General features: G+C 38.2%; 1 protein-coding gene across 1 annotated transcript; it reads left to right on the top strand.

The window, feature by feature from the left end:
* The first annotated feature begins 10,091 nt into the window (after positions 1-10,091).
* Positions 10,092-11,075, top strand: LOC118806379 (C-C motif chemokine 3-like). The gene is made up of 3 exons (XM_036567795.1): positions 10,092-10,203; positions 10,559-10,676; positions 10,793-11,075. Exons 1-3 carry the CDS (start codon positions 10,128-10,130, stop codon positions 10,848-10,850), a joined length of 252 nt encoding a protein of 83 aa, XP_036423688.1. The 5' UTR covers positions 10,092-10,127; the 3' UTR covers positions 10,851-11,075.
* Positions 11,076-23,141: the final 12,066 nt, after the last annotated feature.

The raw sequence follows: 23,141 nt of genomic DNA, 5'->3' as shown, positions 1-23,141 counted from the left end.
AACTGATGTTTAGAGCACTGAGCTTATCAGATACATCAGAGCTGTTATCATCATGGGTCATCTTCATACTAGAGTTTCTGCTCTGAGCTCTGAGAGGAAGATGTGGTGAACAGGGGAGGCAGTGTGGGGAGGGGGGCTTTAAGAAATGATTGAAATTTAAGTGAATTAAAAAAAAGAAAGATTGAGAGTCTCAGCAGCTCAAACTGGAGTTACAGTTGTAGAGACAAACATTCAGAGATTCACACGCCTGCAGTGAAGATGAGCTGTGTGTGTTTGGTGCTGGGACTGGTTCTGCTGATCACCGTCTCCTCAGATGCGAGTGAGTCTAATACATTTTCTAGTTTTACATGCAGATCCACGTGCACAATCAGAGGTGGGAAATTCTCTGTAGTAGTTTCATTTTATTTTGTTTTTTTGTTCATGTTAAATTCTGTAAATATACAGTAACTGTGTATTAAAATGTGTAGAAGTGTGTTTTCTGTAGAGGATGTGTCACGTTATTTTAACTAGGACAAGGGTGCCCAAACTTTCGCATATGTCTGTATCATTTTTAACAGTAATCAAAAATACATACAATTATTAATATTAAATATTACTATTTTTAATACTACTACTACTAATAACTTAATACTTCATCTAGTGCTAATTATAGCCTTAATATTATTGCCATTGTTATTATTAGTAGTAAAGTATGTTTTTGATGATTGATATAAAGTAATTTAACCCTGAACAGTCTGTATTTAACATGTGCTTTGTGTTCAGGTGTAGCTGTAGTGGAGCTGATGAAGGCGAGTTGGTTTTTACAGTAATGAAGAACATAAACTAAATATATTCTCTTCTCTTCCTCAGCTGCTGCTGCTGTTGCTCATCCTAATCTGTGCTGTTTCAGCTTCGTCACTTTTAAAATTCCAGACAAAGAAATACTAAAAGTTGAAAAAACACACCCCACCTGCCGAAAGCAGGGCTATGTGTGAGTATCTGACTTTAGAAGATATATATGTGAGTTACTGTTTTATTGTGATATAAACTCATCAGTCTGTATATTAGATCTGATTTGTTATTGAATATCAGTAGTTGTGACTCTATTGACTATACAGTACAGATTACTGACTGACTCTTAATAACCTATAATATAACATCATCCGCCGTCTGAACGCAGCCTAATTATATCTAATTAATGTCTTATTTGTAGCAGAACACACAAAAAACAGTAAAAGCAGCAGCACTGGACTTCATCATTGCACCAGCATATTATTAAACAAATGATTGTAACTAACTAATGTTTGAAAAAAATGTTTGAAAATTTTTTGATAATGTTAAAAAAGCTCAGACACACCAAGCTTATAAAGAAGAACTAGTGCCAACTAAGACTGACTGATGATCTCCTATCAGCTCTCCGTCTCCTCTCGTCTGTGAAGATGTGTCTTGAACGCACAGCACAGACTCAAGCTGACGGCCGATGTGCACTTAATGCACCTGAGTGGACCGAAACAACTCTCTATAAACAGGAGCTGCAGTCTGTAAAACTGTGAAACTGCAACATTCAAAGTAAAGATTGTATTAATTAAATGTATAAATGTCAACAGTCAGTGTTTAAGCTAAACTTAGAGTCTGAAAGACAAAGTAAACCATAGTTAACTCACTGCTCTGTGATCAAAAAGGCCACTCAATGGTCTTTTAGAAGCAAAGTGAAATACATGTTCATTAAAACATGTCAGTAATTACATGACTTAAAGTCCATGAAATGATAAATTAGCATGTATCAGGGCACCTTCTAAACTCTTGTGTGTGCTTATTCATAATAGTTAAAAATATTTTCTTGTTGGTAAAGCAAAATTAATAAATAGTTCAAATGCTTTTCATTAGAAAAAAACATTGGTACTCAGGCTGTTCTCTTTTCTCTATGTGCTGTTTGCTGACCGAATGCTGATTCACGTCAGTTAGATAAAACGGTGCTGAGAGTCAATTAGAGGCTATGTGGGACAAAACGCTTCCACTACAGGCGACGGTCGCTCACCGATGTTTACCGATTGCCTAACAGCATCTGATGGCGAACAGTCAGCTTGGTGTATCAGAACCATAAAGCGCCTAATGCACAAGGCGGGAGCTCTTAGCACTCATGTAGGTTTGAGTCTTTGAAAGAGGAAACTGACCTTTAATAAGGTTTGACTTTTTAGCTGCAGGATTCTTCTGAATATTTGGCTCCAAGAAACACCCATTTATATGCAAAATAATTATATATTTAATGATATAGAAGGGAAAAAATCTTAAAAAACGCTAAATAGTGTGTTCAATTGAAATAACAAATAATAATAATTATATTGGCCCTGATATTTGGATAAATAAAGTGAAGTTTATAGGGAAGAGATAACATGTAAACATGTGTTAATGTAGTTGTGTTAGTAATCTTATTGTTTGTAATGTGATCTTTTTTGTACCTGTAATGGACACAGTTACCTTTTTGTATTCTGATTATGTAAAACTATTATAAGTATCCAGTTACTCCCCAACTCTGACTGTGCTATTCGTGTCTTTCAGGATTACAACAAAGAGGGGCAAGTTCTGCAAGAGAGCGCTGCCACTCTCTACAGGGCAGGAGAGACCCAGGCCACCCGTGGCTTCTAGGGCTACAGCACCTCGAGGCAAGTTGTGCAAGGAGGAAGACGAACTAGTGTTCCCTGATAATACATTAATGATACATTATATTATTATTATTATTATTATTATTATTAGTAGTAGTAGTAGTAGTAGTATTAGTATTGTTGTTGTTGTCATTATTATTAGTCGTAATAGTAAAACCACTATTAATAATACTACTAAAATTAACTTAATTTTAATATATTAATTACTTTTACTTGTAATATTAATAGCTTTATTATTATTATTATTATTATTATTATTATTATTATTATATCATTATTTGTAGTAGTAGTAGTATTAGTATTATTAGTATTAGTAGTAGTAGTTGTAATAGTAAACACTGGTGTAGTACTGTGTTTTGTCCAGAATATACCCAGACTGAATATATTGTTTCTGGATGTTTAATAATGAGAGGTCAGATTTTGATGTTTGGACACAACTGTTTAACCCTGAACAGTCTGTATTTAATATGTACTTTGTGTTCAGGTGTAGCTGTAGTGGAGCTGATGAAGGAATGTTGGTGTTTACAGTAATAAATAATGTAAACTAAGAATGTTTTCTTCTCCTCTTCATCAGCTCGTGCTATTGGCCATCCTGAACCTGATCAGTGCTGTTTCAACTTTATCACTTTCACAATTCCAGAGAAAGAAATCATAAAAACTGTAAGAACACCTCCTGGCTGCCCAAAGCAGGGCTACGTGTGAGTATCTAACTTTAAAGGATATATATATATATATATATATATATATATATATATATATATATATATATATATATATGTTGTCAGAAGAAAACCTCATATCTCCATTTGAAAATGCCTGTTGACCTTTACATTGTATGTAAATTCCATGATGTATGGATTAATAAACGACCCAAAATGACTTGGAAAAACGTCTGGTTCCATTGACTTACATTGAAAGTAAAGAAGTTTTTTCCTTCTTCTGTAACGTTACCATTTTGGAGATACAAGGTTTTGTTCTGATAACAGCGATATGTGAGTTACTGTTCCATTGCAATATAAACACATCTGTCTGTATATTAGATCTGATTTGTTACTGAATAGTAGGAACTATAATAATAAACAATAATCTGTTTACTTTTCATTAATTTTAGATTGATTGTCATTTTAAAATCCATATAATGAAAAGAAGACAAATGAAAAAGACAACTTTTATTTCACAGAAGGCAAACAGAAAAACTAAGTGATATTTTAAGTGACTTTAGGTAAATTTTTTAAGTAATTTTAAGTAATATTCATGTTCAATCTTGTAACTGTTTTTAAATAAATATATGACTTAGAACTGCAAACAAGGTGGAGACAGACTTTTCTTCTTTTAATTGTGTGTGCAAATTAAATAATAAATGATAATCAAAATAACATATAAATAAATATATAAATAAATTAAATACATTTCAGTTTGTGAAAGGGTTGAAAATGTTTATTTGACACAAACGATAAAATATTTCTAAAAATCACGGGTCGTTAGTAGCTGTGTGATGGCCTTGATGTTGATTGTATTGCAACAAATGTCCCTGAGACCTATGTGATAAAATAAATATACACCATAAATGTAGCTTGGCTTTAAAACAGCATTGCAAAATCCATAGAGATACTAGCAGAAATTATCATCTTAGCCACAATATTTGGATAAATAAAATGAAGGTTGAGGGCGAAGAGATGACCACTTACAGAAGAATCATCAGGAGTGCCGTGTAAAAGTGGTTTTAATGTTATCGTGCTAGTAGTCTTATTTTTCATAATGCAATCTGGAATTTTATTACTGTTTATTTCAGTACCTGTGCTGGTAAATAGTTACTTTTTTGTATTCTGATTATGTAACATGCATTCTGTTCCTCCGTAAATCTGACTGTGCTCTCCTTGGCTAAGACTGTACTGTGTCTTTCAGGATTACAACACGTAAAAGCCAGTTCTGCATGCGCTCCCTGCCATCCTCTACAAAACCTAAGGCTACTGTGCCGCCCATGACTTTCAGGGTTACAACACCTCGGGGTAAGTTGTGCAAGGAGGAAGATGTCCTAGCCTTCCCTAATTATACGTATTATTTAATAGTGTTTTTTATTATTATTATTATTATTAGTAGTAGTAGTAGTAGTAGTAGTAGTAGTAGTAGTAGTGAGTGTAGTATTGCAGCCTTTACATCCAGAGTGCAGTTCCAGGTGTTTCATAATGAAAGGGCGGATGATTTTATAAGATGTTTGTGCACATTTATGTAAACCTGAACTGTTTGTATTTAACATGTGCTTTTTGGTCAGGTGTAGAGTATAAACTGCACTGCTGTTTTTTTTTTTTCAGACTAAAAATGTCTTCTTCTCCTAAAACATTGACTAAAAATGTTTTCTTCTCCTCTTTCTCAGCTCGTGCCATCAATCGTCCTGATCAGTGCTGTCTCAACTTTGTCACTTTTAAAATTCCAGACACAGAAATCATAAAAGTTGAAAAAACACCTTCTGACTGCCCAAAGCAGGGCTATAGGTGAGTTTTTACCTTTAGAAGATATATATGTGGGTTTCTAATTTATTATATGATATAAACACATTTGTCTGTATATTAAATCTGATTTATTGCTGAATATCAGTAGGTGAGACTCTCTTAACTGTAAGAAAAATTATATAAGTTCTAAACCTCTAACGCAGTGGTTAAAGCTGGAGTAGGTGATTTATTTTAGAAACATTTTTGTTATATTTCTTGAAATACTCATTACATCCCAATAGCAATCAATAAATCAAATCAAATGTTGTGACCATAAAAAAAACAAAACAAATATTATCTGTGGAGATGACTTGCCTGTAAAAACCCTGTCCAATCATTTCATTCAGACCCAATACCTACCTACCTCATGTCCTGCCCACATGCGTGTGCTTTGCACGCATACTCGTTTGCTCATGTGTGGAGTGTTATATGATTTTACACAAACATACACACACAGAAAGAGCGAGCTAGGTTCACAAGAATGCCAGAGAAAGTCACACAGGCACCTTCAACAGCTTGCACTGCTAAAGACAGAAAAGAAAGGCAGAAATTGAAAAAGTTTTAAACAAAATGAGGTTGGATAAAGCAAGAGGTCAAACCAGAGTGAACACCGGTGTGGTGAAACCCAAAAGGGCTGAAAGGTCTGGAATGTGATGCCAAGGTTGCTATTTTTCTGTTGGACAGGTAATTACCTGGTTTGTTTTGTTTATGGGAATTTTTTTTTTGTGTTCCTGAATTGTGTAGGCAATGTTGCTAGCTACGTATATAGCTACGTTTTGTATTAGTCCAGCGCTAATGTTTGCTAAGCTGTAGGTGTAAGCTGGCTAGTGTGTGGATATTTTTGACGATGTCTGTAATTTTAAGCAAGTGTTGTTTGATTGTATTTATCTTTTTCTCCTAGTCTATACTGGCTTTAAATGGGATGTTTTACAAATGAGTGATGTAGCTAGCTAGCTAGCTTATTTGTCTTTATTTGTAGTCATGTGAAAGATTCTTCAACATGCACAGCCCCCTTAAAGCATGGATTTATGAGACCACCACTCCCCGCAGTTTCCACTATTTTTTAGACTCTGATTGTTTGTATTCTTATGCTTTGGGGGTGTGGCTTTGGAAGGAGGGCTAAAAGTAGGGGGTGGGTTTTTTTAATTGGATTTGTTACACTTCATGGTTTCTACAAAATCACTTATTACAGCATTAACTGTGCTATTCATGTCTTTCAGGGTTACAACAGCCAGGGGCGAGTACTGCAAGGAAGAAGACGTCCTAGCGTCCACTACACAGCAGCAGAGTACTGAGCCAACTGTGACTTTCAAGTTGACAACAGCTAGGGGCAAGTTGGACAAAGAGGAAGACATTCTAGTGTCCACAACACAGCAGCAGAGTACGGTACCATCTGTGTATTTCACTGTTACAACAGCTAGGGACAAGTTAAACAATGAGGAAGGTATCCTAGCGTCCACTACACAGCAGCAAACAGCAAAGGGCAAGTTGGACAAAGAGGAAGACGTCCTAGTGTCCACTACACTGCAGCAGAGCAGTGTGTCAACTGTGAGTTCTAGTGTTAAACCAGCTGTGAGCGAGTTCTGCACTCCATAATTCATGTAGAGCTTCTTTCAGATCGCTTTTGGTACCAGCTACTTCATTTTTCACTGCAGATAAAAAATACCCCTTTAATATAGCTGGTCATCATAGCAGCGCTGCATGAGGCTGATGGCAGCAAGACAAAAATACTGCTTTTTATATACTTTTTATATTTTTATACTGCAATTAGTGTGAGTGAAGATGACTACTTCGGTACCAAAATAGAAAAAATTAATCATCAACCTACCATCAACCCTCCAAATACCACTGTAGATTCTGATGATGGACAGTCTTAATGAGATTTAAAGCTTGATGTCCTCTAGATCTGGGTTTCTCAACCTGTGGGCCACGGACAGCCAGTGGGCCCTGAAGCACCCTGTAGTGGTCCGCGGGCCTGAACTCGGGGAGAGGCAGTAGTTCCTAGTGAGCCAATAGAGACGTATAAATGAAAACATCGCAGTCACAGGCTAATCAGACATCATCAGTTTGAGACGATGCAGCCGCCGGCGCACAGTGCAGACGGTTAGCTGGAGATGGAGAGGTTTCTCAGGGTGCTTTCTCCTACTTTGTTCGGTGCAGACCTATCAAACTTTTTTTTTCTTTAGTTCGCTCCGTTCACTCCACCCATATTCAGGTCTGCATCAAACAGCTCAACTGGTCCGGCAAAACCGTGGGTCTCGGACCACTTGCAGCCGAACCCTGTTCAGTTCACTGCTGGTGGGAACAAATTTTATGATGAAATGAGGGAATTCATCAATACAGCTGGCCTTCCTCTTCTTCTACCAGCACATCAGCACTGTATATAATCTGCCTGATTTAACGTCTGACTCAGTGCTCGCATGTCATTCCTGCAGCTCGAACTGCAGCTGATAAAAATGCACACAAGCCATAAAATAATAGCAAAGATATGTGTTTGATTTTTGACCGAGCATCAGCGACCTGCGTAGTTAAACTCACCTTGATAAACTAATAACAAAGAAGCAGATATCAATAATGTTTATTATTATTGTTGATTGTGACAACGCTAATCCAAAAAGCCCACTGAGTGGAGAGATGTTTGTTTCAAATAAACCACAAAAACCCTCAAAACTAAAGAGACATCACCATCTACCTTTTTTCTTTTTCCCCTTTTTTGACATCTCTGCAAACATATGTTTTATAACGTTATGTTTTTTAACATAACTGCAAATTTTGGTTTCTGTGACTGAAGTAAAATGGACAATCTGGTCTTTTTCAGGCAATTCAAAGGTTTTCAATGCAACCAATCAAGAAACAAAAGAAACGATTTAACATAAAGTTGATTTTAGTTTTTCAGCCGGCCGCTGTGCTTTATAGTCATAAACAGGTGGGCCTTGGGGTGGAAAAGGTTGAGAACCCCTGCTCTAGATCACCCACTTGAGATTTTGATTGAACGCATTCTAGGTTACTCCCAGATTTGTTACTAGTGATTGGGGATGATTGTACCTCACCACTCAACCTGGGCTGTGCCCCTAAATTGTTTAAGTTAGCTCCTGCTAAGCCATCACAAGTCCCAGTGTAAAATATTACAAATGTTTGTACATTACTAAAATTGTTGTAATGATGTTGTTTGAGTGATAGAAATGTAATAAAACACAGCTTAAACATTGCTGACTAGACATCTGAGAACTGTCTGCATAACAAACTTGAATTGTTTGAGTCTGTCTTTTGGAAACATCATAGCACAGAGTCATTGCTGGCTAGCGTGGCCAATGATTTACTGGTTGCCAAATTTTCTGAACATAGAAGAGCAATATGGTGTTCCTCAAGGCTCTGTTTTAGGGTCTTTACTGTTTTCCTTTTAGCATTCCAGAAAACATTAGGAATTCAAGCTTGATGTTAAAACATTTTTGTATAAGTAAGGATATGCATGTAAGCATTGTAACTGATTTTTACCTGTGGTTTGTATTTGTGACGTCCATGCACAGACAGTGTGTGTGTGTGTGTGTGTGTGTGTGTGTGTGTGTGTGTGGGTGCATAAACATGAACTGAGCTAAATTTAATATTGCAATCACTTTTATTAAGAAAGACAGTGTTTGAGATATAACAAAAAGTGGTAAGAGTTTTTGCAAAGGCAGTAAAAAGCTTTTAAGAGATTTGAACCCTAGTCTAACTAGTGTGAACACACTATTTAAGTGCTGTGTAGAATTCAGTTATACCTTTATTTAAGAGCTCCACAGAGTGTCTTATAAATCAGGGACACAAAGCTCTCCTCAGTACCAGAGGGGGCGCCCAAGAGCAATGAATCTCATAGAAGCCAAGCCAGCTTACCAGGGGCAAGGCTGAGCCTCATCTCTCTAAGCTGGATCTTGAAGAATGTGAAATACACACACCAGCCAAGAGGGGACTTTTACAGGTTGAGGTCAAAGGGGCAGGAGTACAAGACACCCCCCCTCCATTTCATTTGGAGCATAGTGTTTTTATCTTTACAATGTTTTGCTTATATTCATATATAAAGAACATTGAGATTTAAAAACAGTTCTACCATTATTATTATTATTATTATTATTATTATTATTATTATTATTATTATACTTTGTCATTTCAGCTCTATACAAGTACACAGTGAAACGAAGACCAAGACAATGGTGCAACACAGGAACACAAGTGCAAAACAATACAATATACGCAGTGCAGACAATACAGTGCAATAAATAAGCTAGACTTACCATAAATACAAAACAGGACACAGACAGTACACGGTGCTAAGAATTTGTGCAAAGCAGGATGTAACGTACTATGACGTATTAGCAGATATGAACTTAGCACATATGAGCAAAGCAGTTACTGAGGTAGCAACCAGAACAACAGCGACAGACCAAAGCAACACTACACTGCAAATGAATCATTTCAGCATTTGTTGCGATATCATAAGCTATTGAAGGTTCCTATAGGCCAACTGTAAAGATGCTGGGGAAGCGCGCTCTAGAACGTGAATTTTTTCTCTTTCAGTAGGAAAGTTAGTAGTGAAAAAAAGCCCTTAAAGCCCATGCATGAAATTAGTTTCGATGGGCTTTTAAAGCTGTTAATTAGGTTAATAATATGGTTTAATTTACTGAATTTAGAGAACAATGCATTAATCAATTAGTGTTTTAAGAAAAATAGTCTGGTTCTTAGGTTTCCAGTAACTGTGATGACTCATGCACAGCATTCACACATCAGACATCTTATCACGGGTCATCTTCACACTACAGGTTCTGCTCTGCGCTCTGAGAGGAAGTGGGTGAATGGGGCAGAAAGCGGAGAGGCGGGGGGGGGTTAGGGGTTGGGCGTGGTTAGGGGTTGACGGGGGGGGGGTTTGGGGAGGTACCCTTAAACACACATAATAAGAGAGGCTGAGCATCACCAGATCAAACTTGAGATAGCACCAGAGAGAGAAGGAGAACTTGCGGAAAAGATGGAGATGAAGATGAGCTGTGTGTGTTTGGTGCTGGGGCTGGTCCTGCTGATGACCATCTCCTCAGACGCTGAACGTGAGTTTACAACATTTTAAGACATTTTCTTGGTTTGAGTTGAACAGAACATGATATGTATTAGAATAACAGTAACTATACTATTGATAATTATTAATAGTAACAAGTACAAAATAATCGATTATTATTTGGTTGTCGTGGTGATTAAGTTGTAATCATTGTAATAATTTCTATAAGTATTATTAGCAATAATAGTATTAGTAGTCAGAGTGTGCAGACAATGCAGGTCATTTGCCCCTGAATAGTTTGTATTTGACATGAATTTCAGGTGCAGCTGAGATGATGAAAGCATGTTGTTTTTTTTTTCAGTAATTAAAAAACATAAACTAAACATTTTTCTGATCTTCCTTCTCAGCTCATGGTGCTGGCCATCCTGTTCAGTGCTGTTTCAGCTTTACCAATATTAAAATTCCACCCAACCTAATCATAAAAGTTGAAAAAACACCTTCTGAATGCCCAAAGCCAGGCTACGTGTGAGTATCTACCTTCAGACGAATTTCAGCAGATAAGACTATCTTGACTTTAAGCTAAAAGAGATCAGTTCTAAGCCTCTATAATGCAGACTGACTGTGTTATCTGTGTCTTTCAGGGTTACTACGCCCAAGAACAAGTTCTGCAAGCACGAAATAAATGGATTGGCATCTTGAATGAAGACTGGATTTCAGTGCTGCAGCTTATATGTAACCCAAATGCAACATCCAAAGTGCTTGGAAAGTTGAGATGCTCCTATATTTACCTTACATTGCTCCTATATTTGCATATGTATTTCCTTACATTACATTACATTGTTTTAATGAATTCATGTATTCCTTTCTTTCAATACTATCAATGCTTTTTAATGCTGTGGATCCAAATAACGCAATAAAATGATGTAAATAAATTTGTTTCCATTGTCTCAGTATTAAGAGTAAGACAGCAGCACTGCAGACGCTGATCACAGTGAGCACACACACATCAGCAGAACCACAGAAACCGAGTATAGATCTGAGATAAGGATGATGCACAATGTTGTGTTTAGCATAACCATTTCATCTTTAATAGTAATAATGTGTAGTTAGGGAGACAGAATAGACAATAATAACATGAAGAAAAATCAATACACTGAAATCTGTGAACATATAAAAACAAGTAAAAAATAAGGGGGTTTTGGGCTCTAGAGTTATGAAGAAGGTGAAACGTTTATGAATTGTTAAAGTTCAGGGTATAGTTAGGGAGTAGCTAGAGAAAGGTTTGGGAATGTTAGGAAAACATTTGGAAATGGTCCGAGTAATGCTTGGAAATGGCTAGAGAGAGGTTTGGGAATAGTTGGGGAAAGGTCTGGGGTCTGGGAATGTTTAGATAACAGTTCTGGAAAGGTTAGACAAGTGCTTTCCAACCAGGTCCTCAGGGTCCACATTTTTACTCCAACCAAACTTGCAACACTTAGGGATGAAGGGAAAATGTGGCCTGTCTGAGGACCGAGTTGAGAAACACTGGAATAGAGAAATGTTGGGGAATGGCTACAGAAAGGTTTGGGAATGGTAGGGAAAGTTTTGAGAAGGATTATAGCAAAAGGTTGACTCTGATTCCAGCTTTACTGAGAGCTTTGAGTAGCGCCTGAGCTCTGAACAGTAACTATTGGTTCTGAGTATCAGGAGTTTCCTATGCACAGCCGGAAGATTGTAAGTGTTTGAACTTGCATAGTGGACGACTCTGTGTGTGCGTGTGTGTGTGTGTGTGTGTGTGTGTGTGTGTGTGTGTGTGTGTGTGTGTGTGTTTTCAGGTGTGACACTTTTGCTCACTCTTGGTTGATGAAGGTTGCAGACGTGTAGATAACCACACTGATAATAAATTTTTTCTAAAATTCAGGTGAAGGGCTGAGGTTAGTGGCTTTGCATGTGTTGCTCAGTATGTTCTATTTGGCCTGTTATAGTCTAGTTTAGATCCTATTAGTGAGCCTCATAGAAACAAAAGGAGCTTAATCTTTAACATGTAAAGCATGGAGAGGGTTACTAAAGTACAGCATCCCTGTATTTGGGCATTGAGCTTTCAATGAGTGGGATGGACTTAAGCTGCTCATACTGAATTAAGGGCAGCCACACAGACTGATCCAGGATCAGATCCTCTGCAAACTTATATGCGACTTTTAAAAGTAACAGTAACACTGCTGCGCTTGATACACTCGTACCACACTACCACACTACTGCCATGTAGGGTGCGTATAGCAACACATGGGCTACTGTCAGTAACTGCACTGAAAAAGTGCTGCATTGCATTTATTTCATTTAAATGTTTAAATCAAGTAAATTTAACGAGTCACTTTTTTCACTGCAGATACAAAATATGGTAGGTGTTTCTGATAAAATGGCCAGTGACTGTACAAGGTAGGTTGTAGCTCATAACCTGGCACCTTTCACATTAGAAGAACCTAGAGAAGAAGCCCGGCCCACAACCGTGAGGGTCATGGAAAATCGTTAGTAGGGGGAGATAGATTTCATCACTCCACAGACAAAGGAAAATAAAAATAATAAAAATAGAAAGAAAAAAAACACAAACAGATACAGATAAACTGCCCTTTAGGTTTGTGTTGTTCTGCAACCAAGTTAGGGCAGATTGAACCATTTATATAAGTATCAACATTACTGTCATCATAACCATCCACATCAGTCATCACTGTTATCATTGAGTACATTTTGACACTCATGCCGACGGCGCATAACACTATGCATTATAGGGACAATATTATCTGAATACAGATGATCCAGCAAGGGTTTATTATAATGACAAAATCAAATTGTAACAGTTTAATCAGATGAGCTGGAGCTGTACAGAAACATGTCACATGGAGCGGAACTTCAGATGCTATCTATGACCCCATTAAAGTGAAACACACACACACACACCCACACACACACACACACACACACACACATCCACACATGTACCCACACACACATACACACACCCCAGCACCACCACAACATTATCAAACTCTCATAGGACGTTAGGTATACCATAGAACATACCCTTTAAGCTGTAGTCCCACTCAGATCCGGTTTTGATAATTTTATTACACTGCCTCTGCCTGGCACAATCAAGGAGGAATTCCACCAATTTTTCAAAATTTAGAGCGGTTTGATACAAAGTGCACTGTTCTAGAGCATTTACAGAGTCAGAACTGTTCACAGTGATGGTCATAGGAACCAGACGTCTGGAGATTTTAATGCTTCACAGAAAGTTATAACATTTAAAAGGATGCCTGTTGCTTAAGATTAGGTTTTGAGAGAAGCTTTCAGGGTAAAATCATTCATGATGAAGAGATACATGCAGAGGGTTATAAGGCAAAATAGTAGATGTTGTACTATTGTACCATCATCAATATTCAATGTGAAAGCTCAGAAGACTTGTGTGGGTTCACTGGTCGTTTTGGATAGTAAATAAAATGGCTATATTTGTGTTGTATTCATGGTGACCCCTGGTTCCTATCACCACCACTGTAAAGAAACCCTGAGTCGGCAGGTTCCTCTACAGCAAAACCACTTGGAAACACTGTTTACACCTCAGTGATTTACATTTGCAGAATTTTTGAAAAACTTGTGGAATGCCCCATTGACTATTTCTGACATTCACAGCCACATCTGCTGCCTACTGATTCAGACGATCTCTTCCTATGAGCATCCCCACGTGGAAGAATGAGTGACTTAACAACCGTAACCAAATGAGTGTGAATGCATGAATGAAACACCAGCGATGTTTGAAAACGAGCCTGTTCTGACCTCAGCAGACAATCACAGAGCAGAGGATAGTTAGATAGATGATAATGCCCATTTCCATATCAGAGGGACATTTATTAATATCACCTTCACCATTAACATTAGACAGGAGTGCAGTAGCAGCCACTGTCCACAAGAGGGCAAACTGATCACCTGAGTGGGGTGAACAACGTGCTTGTATGAAAAATGTACTTACACAGGACTTTCTACAGAAACGACCACTTGTCTATCTCTCCATAGGAGTCACTGGTGTTACCAACCCTCATTGGTGTTACACATAATAAAGGGAACACCAGAGACATTTTAATGGAAAATGCATTTTACTAAAGGGCTGCTACAGAGCATCAAACCACACGTGGTCAGTCATGGAATGTCCACTAAAATATGGAATTTAATCCATTTGTGTTCTATTTTTTCACAATTACCTCAGAATAAAGTCGGTCACACCAGTGACTTCAGCTAAAAGCTTCATATGAAATCATGAGCTAAATGAGAAAATCTCTGATAACTGAAAGACACAGTGGACTCACCATGTGCTTTTCTTCATAGATCCTCAGAAAACAGGTAAAAGGAAGTCAAGTGATGTCATCAGTGTGATTTTTATTTCAAAATAAGAGATTTTTTGTTACGCAGTAACACCAGTGACACGACTCCTGGGGACAACAAGTTTCAGTATATATTTTATAATATTTATTTGGCATTTGTTTTCTTTATGTCATTTAAATCATATATTTCATAGTCATGTATAGATTATTGTAGTTAAAATTGCAGAAAAAAATGTTTTTTACCTCAAAATGTGGCCTCACCCTTTACACATGACCGTGAGGACGAGCTCTTCTGTGGTGCTTGGAATTCTAGATAATAAATTTAAAAGCCAATATTGCTAAATTGAAGCTCAAGAAGATGTAATTGCTAAAATAACTTATTGTTTTATTTGAAAATGTAAATAAATTGTAACCCTAACATGGTTTTTAAGTGTAATATATCTGTAAACGCTAGGGACACAAAAATTGAAGTTTCTGTAGAATGAGCCACATACAAGCGTCTAAAAACATGTACAAAGACAAACGTCTATGTGTTTTTGGAACACAGTGTTCTTCATTGGAACACTGTCAGTTCTACTGACAGTGTTCTTCATTGGAACACTGTCCGGTGACTAGGAAGGCCAATGAAGAACACTGTCATGTTCATGAAATCAGTCTGAGATGACTTTTTCTTTTGTGACATGGAGCATTATAATGCTGGAATGAGCCATTCGAAGATGGTGAACTGTGGCCATGAAGGGATGCACATGGTCAGCAACAATATTCAAATAGTCTGCAGCATTCAAGCAATAATTGATTGGTGTTAACGGGCCCAAAGTGTGCCAAGAAAACATTCCCCACACCATTACACCACCTCCACCAGCCTAGATTGTTGACACAAGGCAGGTTGGGTCCATGGATTCACGCTGTTGGAGCCAAATTCTGAGCCTACCATCTGTGCTCCTCAACAGAAATTGAGATTTATCAAACAAGGCTTTGTTTTTTCAGTCTTCAAGTGTCCAGTTTTGGTGAGCTTGTGTCCACTGCAGCCTCAGCTCTTCTGCTGTTGTAGCCCATCCGCCTCAATGGCATTCTGAGATGCTTTTCTGCATTGCACCATTCTGACTAATTCTAGAGATTGCTGTAGGTGAAAATCTCAGGAGATCAGCAGTTGAAGAAATACTCAAACCAGCCCATTTGGCACCAACAATGATGTCGTGGTCAAAATCTAAAATGGGTGATGTGAACATTACCTGAAGCTGCTGCCCGTATCTGCATAATGGTATTCACTGTGCTGCTGCCACACAATTGGCTGATTAGATACATGAATCAGTAGAAGCACAGGTGTTCCTAATGAAGTGCTTGGTGAGAGTATATATTATACATATGGCACATATAATTATTACCTATAGATACTTGCATATAGCTGTATGCAAAAGTTTGAACACCCTAGTGAAATGATATGTTTGGTTGATTTTCTAAGTAAAAATAATTAAACACATATTTTATAAGGGAACTTTCATATGGCATTTTTCAGCAAATTCTATTTATTTAGTTTATCATATTGGAAAAAATACATAATAAAACCTCAGATTCCGCTTCATCTGCTCATGCCATCGCTCCAGCTGCAGAACAGATACGATCACATACACAGTCAGCAGTTGCACACCTCCAATGTACAATCACATCACATACCAGCAAGCAGAAATGTAAGGGCTCAGCCTGTGCCACCGGTTGCAGGGGGCCAAGGCAGCGCAGTAGAAGAGCTGGTGGATCTGGGTCAAAGAACTCCAAGTCCCAGAATCCCCAGCGCTAATTAGCACTGAGCAGGCACACCTGTTAGGCTCAACTTAGAAGCCCATGCCAGCAATTATTTTTCTATTGCACCTTTGTAGATGGGTGAACGGTACCTCAGACAGAGTTTTGTATTTGAGGAAAAAAAAAACATGAAAAGAGAAAAAAAAGGGTAAAAAGAGAAACTGATGTAAAAGTAAAAGAGATCTGGAAGAAACAGAGAAGAAACTGTCAGGAGTTCAGCTTCGCTCTGTGGATAAATCACAGGACTAAGAGAACCAAAAGAAAGCTTTTCTCATGAGCGAGGAGAGATTTTGCAATCTCTTTGTGTTTGTTTTGCATCCTCTTTTGTTCCAGCACGCCTCTTTTCTGCGTCTTCTTTGTTTACGCTTTCCTGTGATTATTTTCCCACCACTTCTTGAAGCAGTTTCTCCTCCTCTTTTCATACTTCAGTGGAGGTGTAGTGGTAAATTGCCGGTCCGCCAATACACAGTTCAGCATTATCCCTTTCGTCTCACCTACACCTTCTACCCTTATTAGCACAAAACCCCAGTCTGCAAAATAAATAAACAAACAAACAAACAAACAAAAGACTCACGACTTCCACCACCCCAGGCTCCGTAACAAGACTTTTATATTTACATTTAGCAGACGCTCTTATCCAGAGAGACTTACAAAGCTGATAAATCAGGTGAAAGTAAGATTTTTTAATTACATGATGGGCATTGTTAGTACTTTTAATACTGAATAACTGCATGGATCATAAAAAAGACAGATTTAGACCAATTCTAGAGAGTCAACAACAACAACAACAACAACAGCAGCAGCAACAACAGTGTACATTAACTGCATGAACTGCAAAGTAACCAGTAGCTTATTGGACATCAGTCTACTACGCATAACCTAATTTTATTCATTAATTATTTTACCATTTCTTTAATTTTACTCATTCTTTTTCAAATAGTTTTTTTTACCAATGCTGATTTAAGGAATAAATATTTTTACTTATATTTTCTACAGCCTTTATTTGGTAAATGTAGCACTACTGTTTCCTGGTGTATTTTGTTCCAAATTTATTTGTTTACAAACTTCAGAAAAATTCATTCTTTTCAGATATGTTGTGCGTTGTGAAAACGTCTTCGTTTTATATATTTTTGCCCTTTCACCTGCCATGATAAGCAACAAACCACCTAAAACCATCACTCATACCCAGCTGTTACACACAAAACCTAACCTAAACCCTAACTTAAACCCTAATCTAGGTGCTGTTACACATCTTTCACAGACACGATCAAACAAAACCACTTCAAACACACACAGAGTGCCGACACAGTGACACACTTATTCACACAGTATTCACACTGTAGTACGTAAACCTATATTCAGGTTTATTCAAGCCTCAGCGAGAGACAGAGAGAGAAAAAAAAAAAAAACTAACAGCATGTATGTTTTTATTGCTAGGACATGAGGTTATAGATCTGCCATAGCAGTGTGTCATATGTATTTTATACACTATATGGACAAAAGTATTGGGACACACCTTTTATTCATTGAATTCTGGTGTTTCATTCAGTCCCATTGTCACAGGTGTGTAAAATCAAGCGTCTAGCCTTGCAGTCTGCCTTCACACACTTTTGTGAAAGTATGGGTCATTCTGAAGAGCTCACTGGATTCAAGCGTGGTGCTGTAATAGGAGACCACCGCTGCAACAAGTCAGTTCACAAAATTTCTTCCCTCCTAGATATTCCTCTGAGATAGAGTGGTATTATTGAAAAGTGGAAGTGTTTAGGAACCACAGCAACTCAGACATGAAGTGTCAGACCACGTAAAGTTACAGAGCAGGGTCGGCGAGTGCTGAGGAGCATAGAGCATAAAAGTCATCAACACTCTGCTGATCAATAACTGCAGAGTTCAAACCTCCTCTGGCATCAACATCAGCACAAAAACTGTGTGCTGTGAGTTTCATGGCATGGATGACATGTGGAGTGACAAACCACGCTTCTCTATCTGGCAGTCTGATGGACGAGTCTGGGTTTGGCGAATGCCAGGAGAACGTTACCTGCCTGACTGCACTGTGCCAGCTGTAAAGTTTGGTGGAGGAGGGACGATGATGTGAGGTTGTTTTTCAGGGGTTGATCTAGAACCCTTAGTTCCAGTGAAGGAAATCTTAATGCTTCAGCACCAAGACATTTTGGACAATTGTATGCTTCCAACTTTGTGGGAACAGTTTGGGGAAGAACCTTTTCTGTTCCAGCATGACTGAGCCCCAGTGCACAAAGCAAGGTCCATAAAGGCCTGACTGGGTGAGCACTGATACACACACACACACACACACACACACACACACACACATTTACACAAACAGACTATTCTGTCAGAAGTCTAGACTAAAAGCCTCTTTCTAGTGGTAAACAGAATATATGCAATATCTGAATAAAAGCATACTGTTGTACTGTAACGGTTGTAATTCTCTGAATGGTCAGAAGGTGGCATACTTGGTCAGTTGACCCTTGCTCTTGCTGGTGTTCACTCCGTTGCAGGTGACGGCGGCCAGCTTCTTGCTGCGGTAGTTCTCGTAGTGAACGTTATTGGTCACATCCTTCAGATCCTGCATGTGAGTCCTGATCAGAAACACAGCTTTTTGAATGACCTGTTTCTGTTTTACGGCTAAGTCACAAAAACCTCAACAACATACAAATAAGAATCTGTATCTGCAGAGAGAAACTTAAGAACAGAGACAATTTCAGATCTTGGTTTCTATCTGTTTGTGTAGAGCACGTCTGTGCTGCCACCTGGGGGTTTTCCATCGACCTCCATGCAATTTTTTTGGTGAAATTTGAAAATGTGCATTAAAAACCCTCATTGGAAAAGACAGAAAAAAAATGTTGCAAAAAAGTTTGGATGAGGTGGAAAAGTTGGTTTATTGATTAAGGAGAAATGTAAAAAACGTGTTTGGCCCTCTTCATCTACTTTCTGCAAGCAAAAAAAACATGAAATGATGATGAATATGCCGCCTGATATGGAAGACATTTTCAACACAGTTCTCTATTCTTGGTGGAGGGATACATGCAGTGTGTTGTAAAGCAACGTAGTCCCCAAGGAAAACTTATCTTTTCAGATTTTTCACTATTTTAAGATCATCTATATTCCGTGTAAACTCAGAAGACTCGTGTAGGTTCACTGGTGGTTTTGGATGGTAAATAAAATGTCTATATTTGTGTTGTAGTCATGGCAGCCCTTGGTTCCTATCACCACCACTGTAAAGACATCTGAGTCTCTACAATCAACCATTTCACACCAAACCACTCTTAATCACTCTGTTTACATGTTAAACACTGAATTATGCAGAAAAGTTGAAAAATCAGTGGAATTATCCATTTGTGGGGATGTGCTCCCCTCTTTTACTCCTAGTGAGACTCTGGCAGCTGCATTCTGAATCAGCTGAAGCTGTTTGATTGTCTTTTTTTGTGAGTCCAGTTAGGCGACCATTACAGTGATCAATCCTGCTAGACATAAAGGTGTTGAGTTTCTCCAGGTCTGCTTTAGTCAGAACATCTCTGATCTTGTTGATGTTTTTAAGGTGATAAAAAGCTGGTTTAGTAAGTGCTTTGACACGACTGATAAAACTGAGATCAGAGTCCACCAGTACACCAAGGTTACGTACTAGTTCTTTAGATTTAAGGGCTCTTGATAGCTGATAGCTGAATGCGCCTCTCATTGCTATTCCCAAAGAAAATAGTCTCTGTTTTATCTTCTTTCAAGTGCAGAAATTAGGGCATGTTAACCAATAAAACATGCATTAAAGGGCAAAGACAGAACTCTGATATGCTCTTTTCAATTTAAACCATACATACCCCTCACCTCACCGCACCCACTGCTGGTCACAACAAGGTACCCGTTTGGTCAACGTTTGGTAGTTTTTCAGATTCTGAAAACAAACATGAAACAGAAAATCCCTGCAGGCTTGTAGCAGCTTTACAGTGGGACTATATTACACACGTGTGTTAGCTAGTTAATGTAAAGCTTCATTAGCTAATTATCCAAGCATTTTACAACAGTTTAGCCAGCGAGAGTTATTGATCTTACAAAATCAAAGACAAAGGTTTTTTTTTAAATCTGTATTAACGTAATCTGTGTAACCAGTATTACAGCAGTTTGTGACTTTTTGTTAACCTAAAGTTTTGCATCTGATGGAAACAGTTTAATGTCCACCAGGTCTTCCAGGTGGTTGCTAATCGTTGTATTTGCTGCTTTACAGAAACATAAGCCAGATAAGAAGATTTTAAAAAGATAATCTGTTTGTGTAAAGTGTTTCCATGTATGCATCATAGTAGCTTTGATAAATATATAACAAGTTGGGTTTAATTTGCTGAATTGGCTGAAAAGGATGATATGTTAATGGCTTAATGCATGAACAGACTGTCACAGGCCTTCACTGACTGTCTGATGTCTAGTGCACTGAGCTTATCAGATACATCAGAGCTGCTATCATGGATCATCTCCATACTAAAGCTTCTGCTCTGCACTCTGAAGTGTGGTGAATGGAGGGGGCAGTGTGGGGAGAGTCTTTTATAGGTGTTTTCAAATGAAGTGAATGTTTATATTTTTATAGGGAGAGAGAGAGAGAGAGAGAGAGAGAGAGAGAGAGAGGGAGAGAGAGAGAGAGAGAGAGAGGGAGAGAGAGAGAGAGAGAGGGAGAGAGAGAGAGAGAGAGAAAGTGCCTCTGTAGTGTAAGTAGTTTTTTCGTGTATCTGTACTTTACTGAAGTGTTTCAATTATGGGCGACTTTTTACTTTCACTCCACTACATTTCAAAGTCAAATATCTCACTTTTTACTCCACTACATTATGAGAAATCTGTCCTTCCTTTTGTCTTATGTGTGTAGAAAAATGTAACACGTCAAAACAAAAGAAGCGCGAAGTAAGAACACCAATCAGGGCACAGCGCTCACTTTGTTTTGAGCTTGTTTTGACCTGTTGGACATACCGACCCAGTGCAGCACACGGTTCAACATCAGTGCAGCAGCGTAAATTTTGGGAGAGTCTATTCAACATAAATGATGAACTAACCTAACTTTGTGTAAACAGACCACAATATGGAAATATGTACACATATGCAGTTGTGACTGACGTGTCTTTTTTCTGAATTTATAAAAACACTATTTCATTTTATAGTAAATTATTTAGACCTACAGATGCAGTTTAGTAAAGGAAAACTCATCTGTGAACCTGAGTTTAAAGCAAGTTTTTATTAAACTTGTAACTAAGTTGCATTAAATTAGTTAATCTTTTAGTACTTTTACTTTCGATACTTAAGTACATTTGAGGGAAAATACCTTTTGTACTTTTACTCAAGTGGAGGTCTAAAAGGAAGGAACTTCTACTTTTGCAGGAGTAATATTTCACCTTGGGTATCTCTACTTTAACTCAGGTACATGATTTGTGTACTTCGTCCACCACTGTCGATTAGTGAGCCAACATGGGACCCAATACTAGTATTTCGCACACTGCTGCAATGCCAGGACCAAAAACTTCTGTAGTGCAGATATGATGTCAGATAGCTAACCAGCCAGCCAACTTATCCAGGAGCTTACTGGAACATGAGTCTCTGTGGTCTTATCAACTTCCGTCAGCGATTTTGCATCACAGATATTGCATCTCCTTTGAGAATCTCCCAGAAACACTTCCGGTGTGTTATGACTGGCTTTGCAGCGTTTCTGAAGTCATATGTGTTTTCTGGATTTTTTAAGAGCACTCGTGAAATGAAGTTTAGGTCTAGTCATGTTGATTAAACGTGTTCAGTGAGAGGAGCTGCAGCTCACTAATCCAGTCAAAATGCTTTGACTGTGATACATGAACTAATGCACTCAGTCATAGTTTGTCACTATGCTGTGTGGTATTACTAAATGTCTGATTAACTATTTCTTAACTGAGGGCTTTTTCACACCCACATTGTTTGGTGCAGACCTATCAAAACTTTTCTGTAGTTCAGTCCATTTTGACTTGTGAACACCTCCCCCCTGTATTCACCGAACAACTAAACCAGTCTGGCAGAAATCGTGGGTCTCAGTTGACTTCTAGTGACCCCTGCGTGGTCCGAATCAAATGAGAACATAAAAGCACACTTTTCTTAGTGCACATCAGAGCTGTACTGTCAGCATAATCTGCCTGTTTTAACATTTCACATTTTACAGACACTCATATTGTTCTTGCAGCAAAAGCTGCTGTTCACAATGGCAGATCAATAAACAATAGTAAATAAATGCTTTCGATTTCTGAACATGGATCACGGAGCATATTTTTGACCAAGAATCAGCGACCTGTTGCTTTATGATGAACATAGACATTAAGTGCCTGTTTTCATGGTAGTGAAAGCCCATCTGTGTGAGTTGGTGCACTTTAGCTGCAGTTTGAGGCTGAAATCAGTGAAGTGAAGGATCAAAACAATCACGGATTCTGTTTACTAACAGGCTGGCATGTAATTATTATACCATGAATTGGATTAGTTGCGTTTGGTTCCTCAGCCAGCTGTGTTGATTTTTTTAAAACAATAAGTTCTGATCCATTACTTTTGGAGGTGTGGGGCCACCCTTGGTTTTAGAAATGAGTAACAATTCACTCTTTCTACCAATCCTTACGATCTACTCTTTAACTTTTTTATCTTCTTTTTCACTTGCACATCCTTTCAGACCCACAGCGCTGAGTCGTCTTCTCACAGTGGAAGGATGGACAGAAACACCTGTGGATGTTTTCAGATCTGAAGCAGCTTGATTTTCTCCTCTCTCTCAGAGATGAAAGCTTTAAGTGCTGTTTATCTGATGGGGGCAGTTTTGGTGCCTATCAGCTCTTCCAGGTGGTTGTTAGGAGCC

Source organism: Colossoma macropomum, unplaced genomic scaffold (assembly GCF_904425465.1).
Source record: "Colossoma macropomum unplaced genomic scaffold, Colossoma_macropomum, whole genome shotgun sequence".
Lineage (NCBI taxonomy): Eukaryota > Metazoa > Chordata > Actinopteri > Characiformes > Serrasalmidae > Colossoma > Colossoma macropomum.
This window is presented reverse-complemented; position numbering and strand designations above follow the sequence as displayed.

Coding starts and splice junctions, on each gene's coding strand:
- LOC118806379 (XM_036567795.1), top strand. CDS start 10,128: ATGGAGATGAAGATGAGCTGTGTGTGTTTGGTGCTGGGGCTGGTCCTG. Junction 10,204..10,558: donor CATCTCCTCAGACGCTGAAC/GTGAGTTTACAA, acceptor CTTCCTTCTCAG/CTCATGGTGCTGGCCATCCT. Junction 10,677..10,792: donor TGCCCAAAGCCAGGCTACGT/GTGAGTATCTAC, acceptor TGTGTCTTTCAG/GGTTACTACGCCCAAGAACA.